Source organism: Elgaria multicarinata, chromosome 3 (genome assembly GCF_023053635.1).
Source record: "Elgaria multicarinata webbii isolate HBS135686 ecotype San Diego chromosome 3, rElgMul1.1.pri, whole genome shotgun sequence".
Lineage (NCBI taxonomy): Eukaryota > Metazoa > Chordata > Lepidosauria > Squamata > Anguidae > Elgaria > Elgaria multicarinata.
In genome coordinates, this window is record NC_086173.1 from 133,231,482 (window position 1) to 133,259,132 (window position 27,651).

Below are 27,651 nucleotides of genomic sequence, written 5' to 3' on the forward strand. Positions count from 1 at the left end.
AAATGGGTTTGGGTCATTCAGATATGATGGATACTCTTGTTGCTATCCTTAAATTAAGAGTTTATCACAAGCCATTTCAGCCTCTGTCAACCATGACAAAAAGTGAGCCCACATCAGCCTGTGGTGAATTGACTGTACATGGTTATGTATCACATACAGGTTTCAGGTCATTCAGTCCAGATGAGTTTTTCATAAGCTACCACAAATCACTCAAAATGTAGGTTTGTGGTGCATTCAAAAGGCTGATTATGACTGAATGCTGCATATGTTGGATAGTTCTTCTCAATTTATTTTTATTATATTTTATATATTTATACCCCTCCCAGGGCCCTTTACAAAAGAGAAAGTCCTTCTCCTGTTCTCAGTCACCTGATCTCACTTATAGACAGAACTGAGACCAGGACCTTTAAACTCAATCTTAAAGGCAGGGTCCGTATAGGAGCAATGATTTCCGATGGTTCATTCATATTTATAATATGAAGTATAATGACTTAGACATTTTCATGGAAATAGATGGGGATATGGTCCATCTTGTCAGATGTTTGGATGTGGGCAAAATGCTTAGCTATCAAATTATAACGAATCCACAGAAAACATTCAGAGCTACCCAGTGATTCCTATACAATCTGAAAATTCACAAGATGGGATCAAAACTTCACTTCTGATTAAATACGCCTTTCAAAGAATGCACCATCTGCATTTCCCTGCTAGGAGCAAATCTAGTAAATCCAAACCAAAGCGAATTACTCATGCATCATCATAAATTAAAAGTGAAGAGGTTTGCATGGTCTAATGATGTCATAAACGATCAATTGTTTATTTATAGCTTCATAAACAGTTTCCTGTTCCTATCTATGCAATAAAAATAAACTCTCTCAAAGCCTCCTAACATGCTTCAGTCTAGGAACAGAAAGGCAAATCACAGTTTGTTTTGAACTTCACTGCACAAACACAACATCTCTATTTCATTCCTCCTGTTTCTTTTGGGGTCTCTCATTCTCACATCTCTGTTCTTCAGGGGGTTATAGGGATGCACCATGGCAGTGGTGATTCCCAGGGGGCTAACCGAGGTAGCTCCATTCAGACAGCTCAGGCTCAATGTGTTCAACTCTGTATTTGCACAAACAAACAAACAAACACAAAACAAGGAAAATCTGCAAACTGCCCTGGCTTGATACAGATTGAATAGAGCCAATTCACTGAAAATAGGCTGAAGTTTGGGGGCTGAGCTGTGGGAAGCTCATTGAGCTCCACCCCCCCAAACAGATTTCTCCAACATTTTTCCATTCCATTTTCCTGATTGGGGGGGGGGTCTACCCCACAGCAGTGGGAAGCGGCAACCTTATAACACTCATGGACTACACCCTCCTGGCTTCAAACCCCCACCCCCAGGGCCTCCTGAATATGCATGCCAAGTTTCAGGCACCTAGGTTTCATAGTCTTGGTGCTATGGTGCTCACACATTCACACACAAGCACACACACACACACACTTTTTTGTTATAGATGAATGGCTGGCCAAATAGCATTTGTTGATGGTATCTTTGTTTGATTTCGCACCAAGACAGTTGCACCAGCTCCCTTCCTCTGCAAGGTCTCCCTATCGTCATTCTGAATCAAGCAGATCATCCAGGTAAGATTCAGTTTGTGGAAATGTATTTAAAATAGAGTATTGTAAGCTCTTGCATCTCTCTCACAATAAGCACTGATCCACAGACTGTGTATGCATTTATGTATGTATGTCTACGCCTATGACTTGCTTTAGTCTTAGGATAGCATTGAAACAGATCACATAGAATCATAGAATCATAGAATAGCAGAGTTGGAAGGGGCCTACAAGGCCATCGAGTCCAACCCCCTGCTCAATGCTCAATGCTCAACTGAAAACATCAGTTGAGTGTTTTCAGGCCTCCTGTTTTTTCAGCAATATGTTGCCAGAAGTAAGACCTTTTTTGTATTTGGCACAAGGGAGTCATGATCTCAGTAAAGATTTCTAGATGAAATCACTACCAAATTCTATCAAGATTTGTAAGGTGCAAAATCTTTCCAAGACATGTTGCAAACTCACTTGGCTCCAGTGGGATCACTGGAGATCCTCAGGCCCAATCTGAGAGCACGAAACTTTAACCAGTTCAAAATGTGGGTGCAACAATGTTAGTGGGTGGCTTCCATGGATTACCTAATACCCATCCTGCAAGAACTATGCTGGTTGTCAGTTTGTTTCTGAGCACAATGGAGAACTGTTAGCAGTTTCAATTTCTGCAAATGGATCTTTTTCTGGATGAGGAACTATACACACAGATATACATCAGGGTGAAACACATCTGATGCAGTCCCTAGAACCATTCAGATGTTAATTACATGAAGGGGGAGCACACATTGAAAGGAGGAACACAATATAGGTGCCTTATACTGAATCAGACCATTGGTCCATCTAGCGCAGTACTGTTGACACTGACTGGCAGCATCTCTCCAGGGCATCAAACAGGAAAGTTTCTGAGCTCCACCCTGGCATGCTGGAGATTGAACCCAGGGCCTTCACGTGCTCTCCCACTGAGTTATGGCCCAAGCCATAGGAGCCGCAAGGCTGCATTGCTAGCCCTGCTTCCAGGATCATCTGGTTCCCCAGCCCTGTCCAATAACATCCACACTTTGTGTGTGGGCAGCTGAGCTCAGCATTATGGCTACCATGGAAGTCTGCATGTGTGGACTGTGTGAACATGTGTACATGTGTCTGTCAGTTTCCCATCCTCAAACATCCACACTTAATGGGTGGACGGCAGGGGGGCAGGAACAAGAGCTTCAGAGGCAGGGCTAGCAGTGTGGCTCTGCTGCCCTTTTCAATTTGTGGTCCTTCTTCATGGGACCATTACCTGAAAAGGGATCTTGTCACAGAATTTGCAATTTAGAAAAAATGACAAAAAATGTGAATTTCCTCCATAGGCTAAAGCATGAAAATGGGCGGGGGGAGATTTGAACAGTTTTGCAATTGCAAATTTACGAGAATTCAGAAACTAAGAAAAAATCTGATTCTGTGGATAAGCAGATGATGGAACTAAGGGCACCTGACAATCCATGAAACGCAAGCAGAACGGATTTTACACAGTCCCTAATGTAGATGGAATGCAAATCCTGAATCATTGTTGCATGTGACTATGGGCTTTGCTAGACCAGGGTTTAGCCCGGGCTAACACCCGGGCTTGCCCCTGTGCATCCAGATGACACACAAGGGATCCCGGGCTCAGGCAGGGGTCAACCCTGCCTGGCTCCGGGGTAACGGGCACCACTTTTGGCCTGGTATTTCCGCAGTCCTGTGCTGAGCCCGGGACCGCAGAAGGTCTAGCCCGTTCCGCAGCTTTTCCCGGCTACACTGCTTACTCGCGCATACCCGGGAGAAGCCATGCACAGGGCGCAGTGCTCTGCAGGAGCGCTGTCCCCATCGGGGCAGGGGGAGAGATTGGGGCCAGGGGCAGGGGGAGAGATCAGAGGGGAGATTGGAGCCAGGGAAATCGGGGGGGGGGGAGATCAGAGCCGGGAGGAGATCGGAGCCGGGGGTTAGAATGTTTTTTTTAAAAAAAGTACTTGCCTAAGTGCACGAGTGTTCGTGCGCATCCAGCCCTTTAAATACAAAAAAACCCAAAATGGTGGACGCGACAGGGCTTTCCTGCAGCCCATCATGTCTGATGTCCAGATTAGAGCGACAGCCCATGGTAGCTGCACCGTGGGCTCCCCCCCTCTGCTGCACAGATTAAGAGGTAGGTCTAGCAAAGGCCTATCTCGACTCAGACCCTTTTGCAGAGAGCTATGCATAATCATATATGATCTAAAACATGAGCAGAACTGTCACCCTGCACTACATAAATAGAATCACCGGACATATGCTATATGCATATTACTGCAAAACTATCTGACGTTTTGTTTTAGTGATTTTCACACCTTACTGTGAAATATGCCAAAAATTCAGATAGATGAATCTGAAGAGATCCCACTTTAATAAAGAAGGCTGTGTTGTGTTGTTGTCTTGTGGCAATAGATGTTGAATGGAAATAGGACTGATGGCTGAGCTCACAGACTGTAATGGTTCTATATTAGTTACAAGCTGGGCTGTATGTTCTAACATTTAAAAACTAGAATTTGGAGTTTGATATCCTGCCTACATTTAATTGCAACTTATATTTTATGTCACTCACATTTAAACTGTTGTACAGAAAAGGGAATTTCAGCAGGTGTCATTTGTATGCATTCACCAACTGGTGAAATTCCCTCTGTATCACAACAGTTAAAGCTGCAGCAGGAGTCCTCTTTTGTATCTGCTTACTCTAGTATAGCTCCTTCAGCTTTAACTGTTGTGATGAAGAGGGAATTTCACCAGGTGCTGCCTGCATACAAACGACAACTGGTGAAATTCCCTTTTCTATGCAACTGTTAAACCTACAGGAGCCTTGTCCTCCTTTTCATATGGTCACCCTATATAAATAATACCAAGTATTGCATATTTGAAATGCCCATTTGCGTTCATTTATTTCTCTACCCCGCCCCACCCCAACTCTGCACCTTTTATTATAATCATAGAATGCCAGTCTCAAAAGGAAAAGGAAAAGCTAACCATGTGATTTCATGCTGGCCCACATAAACCTGATTTCCACAGACACTTTCTGCAAGCATTACATTGATAAAAAGAGATAATGTAGATGGGCCAATGGCTGAAGTGAGGGTAATTGCATAAAAATGAAATGGAGCCCTATAATTGTGCATCGCTTTCTCTCAACTACAATGTTTTCTGGAAGACAGGATCCTGCTTGTCATAGCAAGTTGCTTGTTATAGTGATTGTACTAGGACTTGATCTTTCTGTAGCAAGACACATATAACATTACTTAGTGGAAGCTTTTCAGAATAAGAGCCTGACAGTAAAATGCACTCTATTTTCGTTCTTGAGCAAACAAAAAAGTCCTTGAATGACAGCTTTTTTTTACCCTTTTCTTTGAGGGTGTTGTAATGGGGAATTCAGGTTAAATCTATGCCTTTTATACTTCTAGTCTTGATCTCCTCTCCAACTGCACTTGAAGGATAAAGCTTGGCTTCTCACACAGAGCAGCCTATGGATATAGAAAAATGCTAATCTAGCATTCGCTGAATATTTCCTTCCAGTTTTCCCCAACATTGTACTGCTGTACTTTTAGTGGGCCATAATGGGAATGTTGGAAGTTGATCAGAATTTGAGGGCATTTTTAAAATGATGATTACATTGTAAAATAGGTTTAGCTACATTTTCCAAGGGCCAGATTGTTTAGTGGTTTGATATCGCCCAACTATTATTGGAATAATAGTGGATGAACCCCTGTTGCCTTGAAGCAACAGTACTGATATGTTCCCAGCACCGAGTCCCAGTCAACAACTTGACTGCCCAATTCTGCACTAACTGCAGTTTCCAAACCATCTTAAAAGGCAGCTCAATGTACAAGGTATTGCAGTAGTCTGACCTAGGGATTACAGCAGCCTAGACCACCAATGCTAAACTATCTCCATTCAGACGGGGCTGCAACTAGGCTATGAACTGAAGCTGGTAAAAAGTACTCCATGCCATGGAGGCCACCTGAGCCTCCAATGACAACGATGGGTCCAGGAATACCTCTAAGCTGTGCACTTGCTCCTGCAGAGCTGGTTGGACTTCTCCCATCCAGACAGAGTAACCACCCATCAGCAGAGTCAGAGTCTTGTCTGGACTGAACCTCAGTTTATTGGCACTCTTCCAGTCTATTACTGAGGTCAGACACTGCATCAGTACAGCCACCACTACACTTGGCTGAGATGAAAAGAAGAATTGGAATTGCATATCATCAGCATGACAATGCAGCCCCAAACTCTGGATGACCATGTACAGCAGTTTAATGTAGATGAGAAACAACATGGGGGATAGAATAGATCCCTATGGAACCCTAGGCTGGAGGATCCAAGGGCCAAGCAATAACCCCCCCCCATCCAGGTAGGAGCTGAACCATTACAAAGCAGTGCCCCCAACTCCCATCTTGGACAGCCACCCCAGAAGGATACCATGACTGATGGTATCAAATGTTGCTGAGATATCAAAGAGTATCAACTGGGACATACTCCCAGTGCATGTCATCATAAGAGGCCTTTTCCTCGGTTCCTCCACGACTGGAGGCATGTTTGGTGGGATGGAAGAGAGGCCCTTCTCCATGCCTGCTCTCAGGCTCTGGAACTGCCATAGCTTGGCTTTCGCTCTGCTCTCTTTCTGCTGGCAGGCAAAGGCATTTTTATTCAAGCTGAAGTGGGTTCTATTGGGTTGGGTGTTGCTTTTTTATTGGATCATTTTTTAATTGTGTTTCTAATGTATTTCTTTCTATGATTGTTTAACTTGTTTTCATCTTCATTCATATTATTGTTAGCCATTGTGAGCACTATTTCTTTGGTTGAAAGGTGGGGTATAAATCAAATAAATCATAAGTGCTAACTAGTAACTGAACATGAACCACGTCATTTTTCTCATGGCACTGGGTGAGTATGGGAGCCATATGGGAGCAAGCTCTAAACATCTAATTTTCTGGATAAATTAATTTTGACTATCTTCCCCACTCCAGAAAATCATCTAGCAATTAAAGATGAGAAACCTATGAAAGGCATCATTCTCAGTTCAGTATCAGAATTCAGCATCACAGATGTACCAGCAAAGGACACCAAAAATGAGAGAAAATTGTCGGAATCTAGTACATCTACATTATCATCCCTTAAGAAATGCAGAACACAATTCAGCTACCTTGAAGATGATGAAAGAGACAGTAATGGTATGTTTTGCAAGAAACTAAGCAGATTCCTAGAAATTATCTATATAAATGACCTTATATATTCAACTGTGTGCATGGAGAGGAAAATGGGACTGGGACAGGTTATTTACATTGCATTTTGTGGCGTGTATAGATTGTGTGCATTGCGTCTACATGAATTTGGTTCTAAGCACACAAGCTCCGTGTATTATTATTATTATTATTATTATTATTATTATTATTATTATTATTATTTATTTATATAGCACTATCAATGTACATGGTGCTGTACAGAGTAAAACAGTAAAACAGTAAATAGCAAGACCCTGCCGCATAGGCTTACATTCTAATTAAATCATGGTAAAACAATAAGGAGGGGAAGAGAATGCAGACAGGCACAGGGTAGGGTAAACAGGCACAGGGTAGGGTAAAACTAACAGTATAAAGTCAGAACAACATCAAGTTATAAAAGCTTTAGGAAAGAGAAAGGTTTTTAGCTGAGCTTTTAAAGCTGCGATTGAGCTTGTAGATCTCAAATGTTCTGGAAGAGCGTTCCAGGCGTAAGGGGTTGGGGAGAGCGGGTGAGATCTTGATACCTTTTCCATGCCTTTCTCTAAACATGCATAGGACAAAAGACTTTCAAAGCAATTGGGTGGGGGTCATTCAAGGACTGGAGATGGTTCAAGTTCTGGCCATTTTCACAATGTTACTTTTTCATGGTAACCCCCACCCCCTCCTGTTTTGTGGACTACCTCTAGAGGCGGAATGCATGGGGAAGCACATTGAATTTCCAATTGGTTGCCACCCATTTTATATACAGTATCTGGGTCTCTCTTTTCCCATAGAGATTAAAAGAGTAGAGTCATGCACAGGATGAACTTACAGTTTTCAAACTGAAAACCACCATTGACCATATTCTGTATAGACATGAGCCCTATTTGGCCATTAAGAACCTTACAGTCAGGAAGTTTTTCCTGATGTCCAGTCAGAATCTGGATTTCTGTAACTTCAAGCCCATTAGTCCATGTCCTGCATTCTGGGGTGACTGAGAAGAGATCCTGGCACTCCACTATGTGACAGCCTTTCAAGTACTTGAAGAGTGCTATCATGTCCACCCTCAGTCTTCCCAAGCCTAAACATGCCCAGTTCTTTCAGTCTTGTCTTATAGTGCTTTGCTTCCAGACCCCTGATCATCCTTGTCTCCCTCCTCTGAACCCCCTCCAAATTGTCTGCATTCTTCTTGAAGTGTGGTGCCCAGAACTGGATGCAATATTCAAGATGATGCCTATCCAGTGCCAAATAGAGGGGAGCCAGTACTTTGCGTGACTTGGAAGCTATACTTCTATTAATGCAGCCCAAAATAGCATTTGCTTTTTTTGCAGCCACATCACGCCATTGGCTCATATTCAGTTTGTGATCTAAAACAATTCCAAGATCCTACTCATTTGTAGAATTGCTGAGCCAAGTATCCCCCATCTTGTAACTGTACATTTGGTTTCTTTTCCCTAGGTGTAGAACTTGGCATTTATCCCTATTAAATTTCATTCTGTTGTTTTCAGCCCAGTGCTCCAGTCTATCAAGATCATTTTGAAGTTCATTTCTGTCTTCTGGGGTATTAGCTATCCCACCCAATTTTGTGTCATCTCAAATTTGATAAGCGTTCCCTCTACCTCCTCATCCAATTCATTAATAAAAATGTTGAAGAGCACTGGGCCCAGGACTGAGCCTTGCAGTACCGTGCTCATTACCTCCCCAAGTTTGAGAAGGTACCATTGTCAAGCACTCTTTGAGTCCAATTCTGTAGCCAACTGTGCATCTACCTAATAGTTGTTCCTTCTAGCCCATTTTTAGCTATTTTGCGGATCAGAATGTCATGTGGTATTTTGTCAAAAGCTTTGCTGAAATCAAGATATAGGACGTCCACAGCATTCCCACAGTCCACAAGGGAGGTTACCCGATCAAAGAATGAGATCATATTAGTCTGACAGGATTTGTTCTTGACAAATCCATGCTGGCTTCTAGTAATCACTGCATTGTTTTCAAGGTACTTACACACTGACTTCTTTATAATCTGCTCCAAAAATTTCCCAGGGATGGATGTCAGACTGACTGGTTGTAGTTCCCTGGATCCTCCTTTTTGCCCTTTTTGAAGATAGGGACAACATTAGCCCTCCTCCAGACATCCGCAACTTCACCCGTCTTCCATGATTTTGCAAAGATAAAGGACAGTGGTTCTGAGACTTCTTCTGCCAGCTCCTTTATTACTTTAGGATACAGTTCATCAGGCCCTGGAGATTTGGACTTATTCAAAGACATTAGGTGTTCCTTGACTATTTGTTTATCAATCCCAAACTGCAATCCTGCCCCTTCAGCTTGTACTTCACTTTTTCCGGGTGTGTGTGTGTGTGTGTGTGGTCATAGAACCGCCTTTGGAAGAAGACTGAGCCAAAGTAGGAATTGAGCAGTTCAGCCTTTTCTTTGTCGTCTGTTATCAATTTGCCATCCTCATTAAGCAGTTGAACTTTCCTCTGCCTTTTACTATGCACATACCTGAAGAAAGCTATTTTTGTTGCTTTTAGCATTCCTCACTAACCTCAGCTCATTCTCAACTTTAGCCTTCCCGATACCATTTCTCCACTTCTGTGCTACCTGTCTGTACTCTTCTTTTGTAGCCTAGCCTTCCTTCCACTTCCTGTATGTGACCTTTTTTTGTTTTCAGGTCATCTTTAAGCTTTTTGTGGAGCCACATTGATTTCTTCTGTTGTCTTCTATCTTTTTTCCTTGTTGGAATTGTGTAATTGTGTAATTGTTTGTAACCTCCTTTTTTAAGAACTCCCACCCATCTTTCCTAAAATCCATAGTACATGGCTATACTCAGCTTTTGCTTCTTTTAAAATCAAGAACTCAAGTATGAATCATAGAATCCTAGAATCCTAGAATAGTAGAGTTCAAAGGGGTCTATAAGGCCATTGAGTCCAACTCCTTGCTCAATGCAGGAATCCACCTTAAAGCTTCCCTGACAAATGGCTGTCCAGCTGCCTCTTGCATGCCTCTAGTGTGGGAGAGCCCACGGCCTCCCTGGGGAATTGGTTCCATTGTCGTACTGCTTTAACAGTCAGGAAGTTTTTCCTGATGTCCTGACCGGAATCTGTCTTCCTGTAACTTGAGCCCATTATTCTGTGTCCTGCACTCTGGGATGTGGTCACTTCCCCCCAGAGTTCCCCTAACTGCCACTTTATCTAATAAGTCATCCCTATTGGTCAGTCTCAAGTCAAGGATAGCCAATGCACTAGTTTCTTCCTCCACTTTCTGTAGGAGAAACTTATCAGCCACATATGTCAGGAATTTCTTGAAGGGGCCACTTTTGGCAGAATTTATCTCCCAGCAGTTATTGGGGTAATTGAAGTCCCCCATTACTACTACATCACACTTCTTTGATATACTAGCAATTGCTTATTTAAAGCTCCATCCTTGTCTTCTTGAATGGTTGGTTGGTAGTAGACTCTGACTATCATGTCCCTTTTTTTCCTTGCCCCATTTATTTTAATCCAGATGCTCTTGATGGGGCGCCAGTCTCATCTTCCAGTACCCGAAAGCGGTTACACAGCTCTAGTGGTTCCACTGGTGCAGAGTGTCTTCAAGTTCTTCTGCTCCTAACTGTCACCCCTTTCCAGGGAGTTTCCTCTTCATTGGTTTTCCTCACCTCAGCATTCCCCATTTCTGCTTCAACTTGCTGTTGGTCTTCCACCTCCTGTGTTTCTCTCTGCTGTTGAAGTTTCACTGTTTCATCTAAGAACTCTTCATCTTCACTTATTCCTTGGAGGGTGGACACTTGTTGCTCAAGTACACTCACTTGTTCTTATAATAGTGCAACCAGTTTGCACTGGTTGCAGGTATACATCATGTTGATCTCAGGCAGGAACACAAACGTCGCACACACCTTGCAGGTCACTGCCACTGGAGAAACCTTTCCATCCATAGTCCCTTTTTGTTTCTGCCCTTCTGACTGTACTGGAATTTTCTCCTTTTCTTCCTAAAGATTAACAACACAGTTCCATACTATATGGCTGTGTGTGACAATAACTTCTTCTTTTTTTGGTTAGGGACCACCCCGTTGACCTCCCCTGCCAAACTCCTGTTTGCTCACTCTGATCACTCGCTCTCTCAATGCTGGCCTCCTTAAGTAACTTCTAGTCCAGCTGGGGCAGCTTCTTCTTCTCTGCTCTGCTCAGCTAGGAGTCAGGAAACATATGCTGCTGTCCTCTGGTGAGTGTAATGAATTGCAGCCTTGGAGCCGCAGAGGGAATTAGAATCATCCCCACTGTTGTGCAGTGATCTCTGCTCCCTTTCTGGCTTTAACAAGTCCTGCTTCCAGCTGTAAACTTGGAGCTGGAGAGGAAGGCAGAGAGTTGGTGACCACAATATTTGGCTTGGGTGTGAAAGCAAGTGAAAAACTGTGGACCCCTGGAAAACATGCTAAGTTTAATGGTGCAAACCTGTGCTTTTCCTTGCCCCTTATCTATTATTGGATGTGAGACTTTTACATTTTGCAGCAGGTAGCTATTGTTGGCTACCGATAAATAATGGCTAGGAACCTGAGTTGCCCATCTGCAAGCTAAAGGGCTCTTTCTATTCACAGAAAGGACTCACATCCAGCAGTGGCTCCCCCAGTTCCCCCACATCTCACATGGCTGTGGATGATTCCCTCAAAACACTGGAGCAAATTTTTAGGAGCTGGTGTGGGGAGGGGAATCAGCAAAAATCACCTCCCCTTACCCCTACATCAACCAGCAGGAGCATTCTGTAGTGGAATTTTGCTCACAGGAATTTAAGATCAAAGATAATGAGAACAAATATGCTTTCCTCAACAACATCAGCAAAATGGAATCTTTTTTAAAAAAAAATAAAACACATCAATCCTTTTAAAACTTTCATTTGAAGATGGTGATGATTATATTCATTTCTATCCTTCTGTAACAAAACAAAACAAAATACTCCCAGGACAGCAGTACAAACAAATTAAAACTGTTCGAACTGTAAAAATAAAAACAAGAAACATCAAATAAAACTGCAAGAGCAGAAATAGTGTGACCAAAACATGACTACTCAGAAAAATAACCCATTGAGTTCAATGTGACTTACTCTGAATCCAGACAGCGGAGTCCTGTCCCTGGAGGGAGGAGATTTCATGGCAGAGGAACCACCACATTCATAGGCCTGCCAGCTTGCTGCAGCCGGGGCAGGAGGGGAAGGAGGCACAATTTATTGTTCTCCCTCCCATTGAATTCAATGAGGTGGAATTGCTCAAGAATGTGGCACTGATCCTGACAGCCTTGCTTCTGTATGATTGATTTCAAGCATTCTAGCACAGGCTTCTTATTGGCCAGGGCAGGCTCCAGGTTTGAGAGGGCTCTACAAAAGGTGCTCTCCAGAGGGAGCCTTGTGTTGCCATGGTAGGCACCCCAGTAAGTGACACAGCAGGGCCCAGAGGGATTCTGGGGAAATAAAAATGGTGGGCAGCTTCAGCCTTGGCCAGCCCTTTGCTTTTCAGCCTACCCACCATCCTAGGGCATGTCTATACCTAAGTGTGTAGATGGAGGGAGGGGGGAGGATTGTGGATTTACCTGCTTCTGCGATCCTCTCCCAGCATCTAGATAGCTGCGTGACATCCTGGAAGTAAGGAGGGATGTTGCAGCCGCCATTTTTTTTTCTGGAAGAAGGAGCCACGCGTGGGGCTAAAAAAACAAAAATGTGCCCACCCCACCTCCACAGGGTTGGCAAAATTGCTGTCTCCCATGCCCCCATGGGCACAGAGCCACGCCACACAGCTCCTTGCCCATTTCAGGCCCTGGGACCACGTGGCACACCAGGCATGGTCCTTGGTATCCCGCAAAAATGGAGGGGTCATCCCTACCTGCCCCCAGGATCCCCTGTGCATCGTTTGGACACAGGGACAATCTAGGGATGATCCTGGGGGAAAAAAAACCTGGTGTAGACATGTCCCTAAAATAAAAGAAAAAAGAATTTCAACAACCATTGTCAGCCACAGTGGATCCTCTGTGGCCATGGGGCCCCTGGCATTTATCCCTCCTTTTTGTGAACCGCCCAGAGAGCTTCAGCTATTGGGCGGTATAAAAATGTAATAAATAAATAAATAAATAAATAAATAAATAAATAAATAAATAAAATATCCCACCATGCAAGGTGCTGATGCCAGGCTTTCAGGTGGTCCCCTCTTTCTACCCTGTATTGGAAGACTAAGGCCCTTTCTACACCTAAGGATTATTCCAGGAAAATGGAGATTTCCTCCCTGCCTTCTCCTGGGATCCCCTGTGTGTCATTTGGATGCACAGGGACGATCCCGGGACAATCCCGGGGGAAAAGGCAGGTGTAGAAACATCAACAATTTAAAGAAAGACAAATGCCTATTCTACAAGGCAGGGTGTTTATTGCATAACATTGTACCAAGACAAACGTGAACACATTTACTGCACCATATACATTTATAATATATTTTACTGCTTCTAACTCAGGGAAGGGGCCCACACAGACATTAGACTCTGTTTTTAAACCCAGCTTTGAAAAATGTTTAAACACACACTAAAATGCTTCCCCCCTCCCACATACTACTTTTTTCCAGTGACTTCCATAAAGATTTAAAATCTTATGCATAAGCATGCGTAGGATGGTAGCCTTACTTTTGATTTTTGAAATCTACTTAATACTCTTATCACAACTGTGCTCTGTCGAAATTCTTGCCTGCAACCACATTTTTTTCCTGCATCATTGCCTTCAGCCTGGTGTGCCTCAAACCTTACAGTGTTTCCTTGGGCTGCCTCTGTCTTGCTCTTGCCAATCTATCCCTAAATCCTGCCTGTTCACCCCTAGCTTTCCTCCTGAGCTACCCCACCCATGTCTTCTCTTACTGCCTGATAACATCCATAAAGATGCAAGTCTATTGTGACATAAGACCTGGTTTTCCTTGGCTGTTCGAAATGGATGTATTGATACAAATTAAAGGGCCATCTAGTCCAGCATTGTAACAGCAGCATGGAGTTTGTGGGGCAGCAATGGAGGCTGGTGGCTCCTATGCCAGTGAGTCAGTGAGCCATAGAATTATAGAATCATAGAAGCATAGAGTTGGAAGGGGGCTATAAGGCCATCGAGTTCAATACCGTGCTCAATGCAGGAATCCACCTTAAAACATACCTGACATATGGTTGTCCAGCTGCCTCTTGAAGGACTCTAGGGTGAGAGAGCCCACGACCTTCCTAGGTCGCTGGTTCCATTGTTGTACTGCTCTAACAGTCCGTAAGTTTTTCCTGATGTCCAGCCAGAATCTGAAACCTGCTCTGCGTTTCAGTCAGAACCAGTCAGAACTCAACGGGAGCTATCCAAAGACCTGAGCCCATAGGGGGAGCCCCCAGACTCCACTGTGGGAGAATGAGACATGGTGAGCAGTAAATGTAGACACAAATTGAAGCGGGTTAAAAATGGCCACAACTTTTTTCTACAGCTTCACAAATAGATGTGGTGTGGAATAGGGCATAGGTCCCATCATTGGAAAGCCTGTCTGCTGGCTGATTCCACCGTCGCAGCCCTTGTGGTGGGGGGCATATTTAGGGAAAGCAGGGATTTGAGGTCACCATGGTGTGAACCGCTAATGTGAATCCCTTCTGCTACCTGTCTGTGTGGCAGGAATGACAACCACTGTGTTAGGCTGGCTGTGAAGTTACACTCCCAGATCCCTGATGGGGATCCCCCTTGTGCAATAGCACCCTCCTGTGTTACCTAGTATACTGCCTCTGATACGAGAAATAACATATAGCCATCATGACTAGAACCATCTCCGATTCTTTAATTTTAAACACTCCAAAGGCATATCATGCCCCATACAGCACCTGGGACACTGTTGGCCCTTGGATGAAAAGTGGCTGATGCTGCTATTTCTAAAGCAGCATTAGAAAGGATTGTCATCAAATAGATGGATCTTGTCACATCTATCATATTAATGATCCTTGAACTAAGAAGTACTAAGTACAGATCAGCACAATAAACCACAATGCTCCAAAGCAACCATTAGGGTCGGCTCTGTTTTATGGCTGATCTTTCACAATAATTGGAGCCCTCCTATCTCCTGTAGCAGGGATTTTTTTTAACCATTTTATAATTAGTGAGGGGGAATGGCTCAAACAAACATAGAGGCTCTCTGCCAAATATCTAACAAGTTTCATGGGCTGTTTAATTTAAACAGAAGCAAAGACAATTAACATGATGATCTGTTTAGCAAACTTAGATCTCTAGATGAAACAGTCACCTGTGACGACTTGTTATAATTCACAAATACATACATAGATATTTATAGAGAGCTTGTGCACATGTATTTGCCTTAAACCAGGGATTATTTGCAAATGTGAGCTCTGGGCATTCTCCTTATCCAACCCAATGGCTTTCCCTGGGACTTAAATTGAGGAATTAGCTCCTCTCTCCCCCACCCCTCTCTCATGGAACTGCATCTCCACTCCATTGAATGACTAAAGAAATCTACTAATTCAGAAGCTCTAGGTATGCATTAGAGTACATATGGAAAACTAGATCAGGGAGAGGGTATAATGCTATTGGTTGCTAATAACAAATGTCTGCCCCAGCAGTTTGAGTAGGGTGGAAATACTTCACCAGAGGCAAATTAAACTGAGCTAGATCCAGTTTAATGAAACATGGGGTAGCTTGAGATAAAACATATTTGCGCTGGGGTAAACACTTCAAAACTTGAATACATGCAGAAAAGTAGAGGAGAGAAAACAAAATCTTGGGGCTCATCTACACCAAGCAGGATATTCCACTATGAAAGTGGTATGTAAAAGGCAGGAGCCACACTACTGCTTGGTGAGCCCTTGGTTTTAGCGATAATGACAAAACTTAAAATTATAGGAAATGAAATGCATAGCCACCACACCAAAATGAATTAATTGGACAGCGTGGCTTAATGATACAGTTGGAAGGAAAAATGTAACTCACTTTCCAAAAGCTGTTCTTTTAGTGTCAACCCAGCAACATCAGTGGTAAATCCAACATAAATATGCTATGTTTGGATCAGGTCCTGTTTAGGAGACACTGCAGCATAAATCAAGGCTGTATTGACAGCCAGGAGCCACTGAGAGTGTGAAAATGTGTGAAAATGTTGCCCGGCTGAAAAGTCAGCCGGGCAACATTATTAAATATAGTTCTTTTTGTAATCATTAATCTACCAATGGAGAGGTGAAGTCATTGTTCTTATTGAGATACATGCCATAATGTCTTTCTTTTTTGTGACCAGCCAGGAAAGCAGAAGAGAAAACAGAAGGGCTGCATCTGCATTGCTGTAGTTTGTGGCTAATTTATTTTCAAATATATAAATGAATGCATAGAAATAAATGCTTAATTGCTAATATCTATTATTTATTATACATCACCCACTTAAAACTGGAGGAGGAAGGGGGAGGAGGAGGAGGAGGAAAAAGGCTCCTACATGCAGATTTTGTAATATGTGTTACACCCATTAACACAGTTTCATGGCGTGTGCTCTGATAGGGATTTAAAAGCATCTTCAGTGTATGGCATGGTCTATATGCTGAAATGTTATTTTATTATTAAAATGGTGTGCTTTTTGTGTGGTCTTTTCTCCGAATAATGGGTAAAGCTTTAAGAGCAATATCCATTCTCTTATTAAAATTATGCAGATGCCAGCAAGGTTAATAAACTGAAGATCGTGCATATTATTAAGAAAACAGATCTTACATTTCAAGGAAGAACTGAAAAGATCCCTAATTGATGAGCAATTTCAGATTTGATATTTCTTCTATCTTGGTGCAAAGGGGGGGGGAAGGGGAGGAATTTCATAAATATATGTTACCTAAAAGAGAAGAGCCTTAATTACACCATGCACTACTGGATAAAATGATTACATTTTCTACACTGTAAATTTCTTACAATTAAATGCAGCAGTGTCACCTTATAAAATGTTTCAATTTGATAATTATTTCAGTTCATTTACTCAGAAAAAAATATAAGCATGAATTTACTAAGTATCTCCCAAATCTAGTCATTTTCATTCTCTGGGACTGACTTGGAAGTTACTTGTGCTTGTCTGAACTTAAATAGATCCCTGACAAATTTAGATAACTATTAAAATTGATAATATTATGGGTGATAGCTTACTAATAGAAATTAATTCAGTGCTATGCTTCCTAGTGTTATTACCTGATATTGTAAAACTACATTTTAATACAACATTTGGTATGTTTAAGGAAGCTTTTGCATTCCTCGGTTTGAAAGTACTTAGGAATGAACTCCCTGTTAAATTCTGCGTTACGGAGGTTGTGATGTACGATGTGGCTTCTATACATAAATGCACATCAAAGGGTGATTACAGATTACAGTTAACCAAATGGTAACATAGTGTGGCACATCACTACTGGGCAGGGTGTTCATCTGTATAACCTACCAAGCAGCAAGCAGAATGTGCCATTTCCCTGCTACTTCAGCAGGGCCAGCCTTGCCATTAGGCAAAGTGAGGCATCTGCATCAGGCAGCTATTTTTGAGTGCCATGAAAGGGCAGCATGTTAATTTGTCATTGTTGTATTATTACCACCAGGGTGAGGAAGTGGTACTTGTGGGATTTTCTGCTTGAGGTGCCAAAATAACCTGGCTGGCCTTGGACACAGTCCACTTTGACTTGGGAGGTGGGACACCATTTGCAGCTTCACCTTAGGCAGTCAAATATCATGGGCTGGCCTGTTTTTCAGTTACATGGGGTACAGATGTGCAATGGTGCAGCTAAGGCTGGACCTTGGGGCCAAAGTCCGGGGGGGGGGATCTACACTACTGCTTTTAAAGCGCTTTAAAGCACTTTGAAAACGTTTTGAAACCTGTATATGCAGTGTGTCCTGGGCCCCAACAGTTGTCAAAACTGTTATAAAGCGCTTTAAAGCAGTAGTGTAGATTCCCCCCCTGGACTCCAAAGGCCAGCCTCCAACCCCAACCCCCAAATGACCATCCAGATGGCAGATACAGAAACAATCTCCATTTTATTCATGTAATCATGACGATTTAAGTGAGTTCCAAATGCAAAATCACAGATGCTCAGAGTATTTCTTTAAATCAGGGTTGGCAAACAGAAAGGGGAATTTGTCCTCTTGTGGTGCTGATGTATGGAGTTTGTTAACTCCATTTCATCTGTGTTTCACAGATTTTCTGGTCACTTTCATTCCATCGTCCGCTCACTGACGGAATCAGATTTTTTTTTTTATATATAGATGTCTGAGAATTTTGTTCCACTTGCACAAGTGTGCATTCGTGCTGATACTAATGCAAGCATGCATTAGTATTAATGCAAATTAGTGCAAGTGCAAATTTGTGCAAATCCCCCCCCCCAAGTAAAAAAAGAAAGAAAAACAGCCCAGATGTCCGTAAAATCAGCCCAACTCGGAAAAAGCTGGGGCCCGCTGCGGAATCTGCAGGGTGGATTCATAGAAATCCAAACTCATTTGAATCTGTTGTGGATTTCTCCAGCATCTCTAGTCTTGAGGGAAGGTCCTACTTTGAAGGTGCTCTCTGCATTGGGAAGAAATCCCCCCCGCCCAATTTCTGGTGTTTCTCTTTTCATCTATGAAATACTTGAGGATATTTTATAGGCCCAGACACACACTTGCTAAATAGAAGAAAAGAAATTGATTAGATTTGAACTTGATTCACTTTTCTCAGCAGGCTTAATACCTGTTGGCAAAATTCTACCCTCAGTGAGAGACATAAACAGACAGGTGGCTGCAATCTAATGCCCAATTCAGCAAAATCAATGGGAACTGGAGCTATCTTAACTAGGCTGTGGTGGGTGTCATCCTTAACCATCAAATAAAAAGGAGTTTGTTTCTTCCTTTTGTGTTAATCTTTATCATTGTATCTACCACAAAATGTGCTGGTGGCTCCTGCTTTGCATTTAACCTGATTTAGCTTGGAGGGTGATATATACTGCCTGAAATAACATGTGTGCACAGGTGGAAAGTGAGGAGCGACGCTTTCCAAATAGCTCGACATTTTCAAAGTCTCAGTGTAAAGCGATAGTAATTTTAAGTCTTGATCCTAGCTTAGGGCTTTTGAGAACGCTATTTATTTATTTCATTTCTACACTGTCCAATAGCCTAAGCTTGCATAAGCAAGACAGGCAAAAGTATAGTATGTGCATATTGAAAAGGTGGCCAGTTTAGGACCTGATTGAAAAGGAGTGATTTTGAAAATCTGGCTCTGTGTGCCTAGATAATTCACAACTGCGTATTAAGACCAGCTCATGGGACAAGTTAAAATACTTCATCGAAGGAGTGACTGCCAAGGCACCTGGTTTATTATAAGGCAATTATTAGCTAGTTATGACTTTTGGCATTGCTGGGTCTTCCCAGTATAGATTACTTAGTTCACTTTATTTTTCTCTTAATGTAACATTTACAAGTGTATCGCTTAAAAGCCTATTTGAAAAGAGAGACTGTATTGTGAAGAACTGCAGAAAACATTAAGCATAATCCAGATTGACTAACCATTTTCTTTGATTGGTCTTAGAAAGGACTTTAACAGTGCTGAACAATCTAAATAGAACTCTGCTTACTTAAATGGATTACTGTTCTGCAGTATAAATTGCAAGTGCTGGGCCTCCAATCTGGATCAGGCCCGTACTGGGGGAGGGGGAGGTTGTTGTTGTTCCCTGCCTCAATCAGGATGGAGAGGCAGGTTAGAATTATTATTATTATTATTATTATTATTATTATTATTATTATTATTACCTTTGATCTAGGGTCCCAATCCAGAGAAAACAATAAAAAGCCCTCTTTGGTGCTAAGTCTGCAATCCTAAATAAACTTACCTTGGAGTAAGTCTCATTAAATGCAATGGGGCTTACTTTTGAGTAGACACTGCACTGTAAGAAATAGTGTATCTTTCATCAGTTGAAAGAGCTGGGTATGTTTAGTTTAGAGGAGAGAAGATGAATGGGAGATGTGCTAGCTGTTATCAAATATTGAGCGGGTGGTCAGTCACACAGAAGATGGAGCAGACTTAGGAATAGAAGAGCCCTGATTGATCAGATCAAGGGTCCATCTAGTCCAGCATTCTGTTCGCACAGTGGTCAACAAGCTGCCCAAGGGGAAACCCACAAGCATGACATGAGTGCAACGGCACCCTCCCACCCATGTTCCGCAGCAACTATATTACATAGGCATCTGTATACTGGAGGTAGCATATAGCCATCAGGACTAGTAGCCACTGATAGCATGAATTTATCCTCTGTTGCTCCACACAATATTACTTGAACCATTGAGTGAAAATTGCAGGGCCCTAGATTTCAACTAAACATTAGAAGAAACTTCCTAACTGTAAGAACTGTGACAGCGAAACAGATATCCTCAGAAAATTTGTGCTCTCTTTTCTCGAGGTGTTTGAGCAGAGGCTGTGTTGCCATCTCTTAGCGATGCTGTAATGGCATCCTGCATTGCAGATCCTGCCTTCAACAGCAGGTTTGACTGGATGACCTCTAAGCCCCCTTCCAACTCTGTGATTCCATCTGTACCAACACATTGGTATATCATGTATGAAAACCACACTGGGTTCAAAGACACTTCAAATGTTTGTTTGTTTGTTTCTGTGCTTTTAAAAGCTGTATAAGAGGCAGGAAATCAGGAGGTGAGGTGTTCCCCATTATTGTGCCTGCATACCAGGCAAAGCACCAGCTGTTCAATTTCAGTTTGTTAAACAGCTGTAAAAGGCACACCTAGAAAAAGGGTTGGCAGCCAGAATCAGTCTTCATTTTAATAACAATTAAGGTATTTCCTAATCACTTTTCATTCCTCAAAATGTCTCCATTTTTAGGTCAACTTACTTTTAAAAAATGTATGTGGCCAACTTGTTTGTGGAAAATTGGAACAAAATTGGAAATAAGAGTACAGGGGATGAGGTACTCTGCCTTGAAATATGTATTAACTACCAGATACACATGTTTGGAGAAAAGATGCTTGCGGGTCGAATGCAACCCACCTCTCACCTTTGCTGAGCTTCATCTTCCAGCAAAGGTGCAGGGAGAAGTCCAGTGATGTATCTGAAGTTCCTGCAGAACTTGCAGATGGATGGGCTACTTATAACTTGATGAGGTGGCCAGGTATTCTCATCTCTTCCAGCAGGCCTATCCAGTTGAATTTTAGGATGCTTTTAGTATGCTTTTAGGATGTTTTTTTGACCTTGTATACTATGTTTTTAATCAGTATTTTATGCTTGCTGTTGTTCCCTGCCTCGATCCAATTGGAGAGGCGGGTAAGAAATATATTATTATTATTATTATTATTATTATTATTATTATTATTATTATTATTAGTTTGTTTTCTACACTGTTAAACAAGGGCAAGCCACCACACTCAGCAGGCAGCAGCTGGTCACTTTTAAAATCTTTTTAAAATGACTCTGAGAACATTACTACTTGAGATGGTAGTTTAGTTCTGAGCAGTATTGTATGGGGAGAGCAAAGATGGCTGCCTCGGACTGTTTAATCATATTGAAATATGCATTTTAATATGTATTTTGAGTGCAAAATATGCATTTAAATAGGCATAATATGTATTTAAATAGGATTTTAGGAATTTTTTAAAAAATCAGATTAATGCAGTAATGGAATGGAATCAAAGTGTGGATAAAGAATATGTGAAAGTGACACAGACTGGCAATAGATAAGTTCACCTTTTCCAATCTGAAATGCTTAAGGCAGTCTCCCCTAAACCGGCATTCTGCAGATGTCTTGGACTATAACTCCTATTATCCCATCAGCATGGACATGTTGGTGGGAGAAGATGGGAGTTGTAGTCCAAGATATCTGGAGGGCAGCAGGTTGTGAGAGGCTGGCTAAACGTGTGTGTGTGTGTGCATGTGCGAGCATGCATGGAAGAATTTTTGGCTATCCAGAGCGCATTTTAGCTCTCCTTCCGGGTTGAGTCAGTGAGGGGAAGTGTGGAAATCCTCCCTTTTTTCTCATGCACTGGATGGACGACAATGTTCATGGTTTTCCTTTTCTCTTGCGAATCTCACTCCTTGCTCTTCTCCTTTTGAAAACAGATGAATGTGCCACACTCATCCTGGCCTGCTTGTTCTGCCAGTTTTGGGACTTTCTGTTCATGTTGCCCGATGTCTGTGAACATTGGTTGACCAATGTGTGCTGCCCTTCCCATAGATATCTCCAAACCTCAAGCGACGACCCCAACAACGGTGACTGCAGCTGTGATTGTGACATTGACTGCAGCATCCTTGAGTCTTGTCATGAAACCAGCGAGTGTCTGGAACTGGCGCTGGAGATCTCTCAAGTCTGTTATCACTAAAGTAAAACAGTGGACGGAATTCCCATGAACTATCCCTGCTGAAACTGACATAACGGAAGGATATAGTCCTTTCAAAGCAAATAGTAATTTAAAAATACTATAAATAATAATGTAAAATTTATAAAGAGGTCATGTTTGCTAGCCAGGGCCATGTAAATGTATTGTGTTATAAAATCTTGTACAGACTTTACAGCCTCGTAAAAAGGGAAGGGACGGGGAAGCCGGAAGATGCCTTCATAACTTTGCAACAGATTTTAAGAATTGTGTATGAAGAATTCTGATGGATAGAGACACATTTTTTTTCTCCCTGTCTCATAATGCTGAAAAAATCATGGTCACTCAACCAAGCTGATCAATAGTAGGTTTCGGACAGATCAACAACAAAAAAGTACTTCTTCATCCAACACGTAACTAATATATTATTTACTGAGGCCTCAGCTAGACCTAAGGTTTATCCTGGGGTCGTCCCTCCCTGCTCCCAGGATCCCCTGTGTGTCATTTACATGAACCGGGATGACCCCGGGACGCTAAACCTTAGGTCTAGCTAAGACCAGAGACAAGCTATGGCAGCAGCCACTGACTTAGATGACTTTTAAATGGGGTGTGACTATGATGGAACCACCATGTTCAGAATATATATCTTGAGTAGCCTAGGCTGGTTATTGATAACAGCAAATGCCTTCGTACCCTGATGTATGCTTGGCTGCTGCTAGAAACCAAGTACTAGATTAGCCTTAGTCCGATCCAACAGGGCTATTCTCTTGTTTTTACAGAATGAATTCCATTAATTTCTTGCACTTTTTTGGAGATCTTATTTTCAATGAAGATATCCCAACCCCAATCCATATGTGCAGGAGAAATGCTAGCATTTATTTTTAGAGCCATCGTCAGCTTATCTTCCTAATGGATTTTATATATAAACACCTATTCCATGTTGTTGGTTATTATTAATAATGGACGACGTTACATCCTTTTATAATTAAAAATTTATTTTTATGGTCTCTTATGACACACACGCACATGCACATGCTTCATTTAGGTTAAAAAGAAAATTAAATGAATTAGAAACCAGGCTAGTCGTAATTACAGCCAATGTGTCTTTTAAAATATCTCAAGTGAATTTTAAAGAACATGTGTTTTACTAAGGCATGGAAAGTCAACAATGTTTTCACATCTGAGATTTTGACTGTGTAATAACAGGTTATGCCTGTTTGTTGCTCCTTTGTGGGGACTGGCCTAAGTAGAAAATGAGGCCAAACTTTGGGAGAAAGAGAATTGCCAAAAAGCTGTTTTTCACCAGGTTTTGGTGGTCATATAACAATGAAAGGATTCCAGATGTCATCACAAAGTTGGGAAATAAATAAATTTCCAGATATAAGCAAAAGAGAACCTCTTTGTTGTTGTTAAAAATGTCAGAATACATTCCAGTCTGCAGAGGTTTAATTCAAACCTGTTTTTCTTTTTCTCACCATGGATTTTCGAACAGCAAATGAAATGAGCACTTCATAGCCAAGGAACATACATTGTGCTAGAGGTCATTCCTGCTAGTGCAGCATTAGCAATGGATACTGTCTGATGGTACTTGCTGGCACGTGATTTTTGAGGGTTCAGGGACTTTGCCTCTCTCTCTGTTTTGCCAATAGGCAATGGATATTTTTGGATATTCAGAGGCAATGAACACAGTAATGAGATTTTATTAACAGAAAGCAGGTTAACCGAAACCATTAAGGATGAAGAAAGCAAAATATGGTTATTGCAGCAAGTCCAATACAAGCAAGATAAGCGTATGTTCCTTCAGTCACTTGGGCCGGATCTACACTAGTCTTATAACGTTGATAGTGTCCCTTTCTAACGTGGTTCTCTGTATCACAGGGCACACTAGCGTTACGTTTAGCTGCAACAGTACTTCAGGGCACACTGTTCAATCCTTTCTGTTCTTCCTCTTCTCTGAGAGTAAGCAGAGCTGCTTGGTTTGCTCCACCCACTTCCTGCCTCGTTCCTAGCCAGCAATAGTCATAAGCACACACAAACTCCCTCCCAAAACATCTTAATACAAGTCCTAGGGAATAGCCTGAATGCATAGGAGCCGCCACTTTGCTGAAGCTAAGATGGTCTGGGTCTGGTCAGGGTTTGGACGGGTGACCAAATTGAAAAGTTTTAGCAGCGCAGAAGGGGAGGCCTGTTTTTGGCAGCCCCAGCTGTTGAGATTATTTCAAACACACCATTTTAAGCCCCGCTGGTTAGAGTTTTGGACTGGGAGCAGAGACCCTTGTTAATTTTCCTGCATGGAGCTACAGCAGTCCTTTCCTTACCAGGAAGTGATTTGAGCGCTCCTCAGCTCCTCTGCAAAGAGGGGGGAAATGTTAAAAAAAAATCATAAAAAAATCAACGGATGACCCAATTCGATTCAAATTTGGTATGCTTAAAGCTCTCTCTAATATCTATTACTGTGCCAATTTTGGTGTCTTTATCTTTAAAGCTTACACAGATGTCAGCATTTGTTTAAAATCCTGCTCCTGCGCCCACAGCAGTGGCTTGGGCGAATCTTTTGCAAAAGGAGCACAATTCAGGCAGGATGCATGGGAGTACTTCACAATCAAAGCAGATTCTAAGGTGGAAAACTTCTGAGTCCTTTGCATGCAATTGTCAGTGATTGCACAGTATAACGCTGGTGTGATTTATCTGCTGTAGCAGATAAGATAGCAAACGGGGCGAAGGAAGGAGAACAGGAAGTGGGCGGAGCAAACCCAGCAGCTCTGCTACTCTCAGAGAAGAGGAAGAGGAAAATTACCGGTAGAAGGAGGCACATGGATCAGCAGCCGCGCTGCAACTAAGCAACAGTGAAAGGGGACAACGAAATAGAACCAGTAAGTACAACTCATTTGCAATGTTAGAGACCTAGGGTCACGTGACGCTGTGCGTCACAGTAACCCATTCAAAACATTAGAATAACATCAGTGTAGAGTCCCAGTAGGAAGCCCATACTCTTATCAGTCCAGCAAATCAGATAACAGTAGTAACAAATGGGCCCCAATGGTCTGGCCCCATAGTACCCGTACAACCCTGCTTATGGTGAGGTTTTGCCTTGGCAGGGTCCCAGGGTGGTAATCATATACTATCCCCTTGATTTCCCCCACCCCATTCTGATATAGTCCCATGACTTTACCCATTCTGCAGGTGGAAAACACTCGCACTAATAATGGGCAGGATTTTCTCAGCTGTTCTAAGCAACAAGTAGCTAATCTTAAACTCTTACCAAAGCCTTTATCCACAAGCCTGTAGCCAATAACAGAATCAGCCCTGGGGATCATGTAAGGCACAGATAAACAGACCCAAATGGCACTCTAGACGTGGGCAAGAGAACTAGTGCACCACTAACTCTTCGAGATACAATGGTCTTCCTCATTTCCACTACACACCCTCACTCCCTTTTCTATGCTGAATGCATAATAAGCATTCCTCTCCTAAAGTTTTTTTCTGGAAAAGGAATATAATATGGGCCCAGACTCACTTAGAGGAATTGATTTAAAACACGGTGTCAGACAGACACAATCCAGTTATCCCCGCAAACATAAATGATTTACTAATGCAAACAGATGTATTTTATTTTTAAAAAGTGTATAGTTGTCATGTTTGCTAATTGTGAAAATGTTTGGCAGAGATATTTAGAAGATGGTTCATTTCTCCTTTCCAAATGCTTAGAAAAACTACATTTAAAATTCTGTGCATTTCAGTTGGGATTTGAATAAGTGTACGAGGAAATCCCTGATCAACCCAACACCATTCATTTCTTGCAATTTGGCTGGGAGACAAATGAAATGGATCTAACTGTATTTATTGACTAGATGAAAAAGATCTTATTCAATAATAATAATAATAATAATAACAACAACAACAACAACAACAGTGGATGTGTATGAGATAATGTGCTATTGTGGGATATTTCCTCTTGAGAACTGGATCTTCAAACTAGGTTTTGCCAAACATCCTTTATTTGTGCAAGCATTCTTCTAAATTACAATGCCCCCAAGTGAATACTGACAGCCTGCCCTTCTAACTGTGACACATGTGGAAAGAGCTAGGGAGATATTTCTGGGAATGTCTCTGTTGCAAATCATCTCATCTCTATGTAACTCATTGTTTGGTTCTCCAGATTCGATGAACAAGCTGAAGGTGATACAAAGCTGCCATATTGGAATTACACCGTGGGTTACATTCAATATTACACAAGTAAACTTCTACTCATCCAGTGGGATTTGCCCTTCCCTCCTCCCCGTGGTAGCCACCCCCGTGCCCCCCAAAATCTACTGTAAAGGTTTCCCCTCCAGAGGGAGTATCCATTTTGCTACCAGATGCTCTTCTATTGTTATACAATTAGATGTAACCCTGTGGGTCTCACCATCAGGGCCTATCAATGGGGTGGGAAGGGGAGTAGGAAAGCCATCTGGTCAACCTGAAATTCATGGAGGACCTCATATTTAGACTTGACGTTATCTCCAAATGAGGTTATACATACAGACACAGAGATAAATTGACAGGATTGAAAAAAGACGTTCATCATAAACTTTAAACTTGTGCGCCATTGCTTGGCCATACCACTCAACTCACCTTTGAACTATGGGACAAGATCATTTGAATGGGCTTGCTGTCCTGAACATTAACCGTGACCTTGCAAAAAACCCTTTTCCCCCAGAATATTTGCACAGAACAGAAGCTAGAAAACCACTTGTTAAATAAAAAGAAACATTTATTACAAATTATTGCATTGTATTTTTGTGTATGTTAAAAACATTAATTTGTTCAATGTGTATATATATATGAAATACCTGAACAAGGTTACAGAAATTGTGGCATTTACAATATACCATAATTTTTGTAATCATGTTTTGGCATTTCTTCATTTTTTTAGTATACCGGTAGCATAAAAAAATGGAAGTGGTCTGGGCCTCCCTCGACCTCTGATAGGGCCTGCTCACCATATAATGTTTCTTTTCAGGTCATTGAGCTGTCTCTAAACGGATAGCCATATATCCATTTCCACCGTACTTCCAAATTCTTCAAAAACCTTTAAAAAAGCAAACAGAAATTTATCCCAAATTGTGCTGCCCTCCCCAACTTTTATTAATCATTGTTGAAACCACTGAATGTACACACTTGAAAAGTAGAATCGAAGAACAAATATATGCATTTGTGGTGGTAAAAATGCCTTGTTGCTAAACATTCTAGTTTCTTCTTTTGTATTTCTCACCATGAGGATCTTTCTGTGCATTTCCAAATATCATAAATCTCTGTATTGCTGCTAGGTTTTATTCCAGTTGTATTGTTATATTATGGTTTTAAGTTTCCCCATTTTATATTTTATGCTGTACCTTGTGGTTTTAACTTTTTGTGGACTTTTGTATCTGTTCTAGAGGGCAGGGTTCCTGTAGCTTTAACTGCTGTGATGAAGAGGGAATTTCACCAGGTGCTGCAGGCAGACAAATGGCAC

At 41.9% G+C, this 27,651-nt stretch overlaps 1 protein-coding gene across 1 annotated transcript in view; it reads left to right on the forward strand.

Annotated features, from left to right (window-relative positions):
- MDFIC2 (MyoD family inhibitor domain containing 2) overlaps positions 1–22,163 on the forward strand; it is a 58,141-nt gene extending 35,978 nt beyond the window's left edge. The window contains exons 4-6 of the mRNA XM_063121622.1: positions 1,564–1,632; positions 6,600–6,803; positions 21,904–22,163. Of these exons, the coding sequence (XP_062977692.1) occupies positions 1,564–1,632; positions 6,600–6,803; positions 21,904–22,163 (533 nt within the window). The remainder of the gene's footprint in view (positions 1–1,563; positions 1,633–6,599; positions 6,804–21,903) is intronic.
- The last annotated feature ends 5,488 nt before the right edge of the window (positions 22,164–27,651 follow it).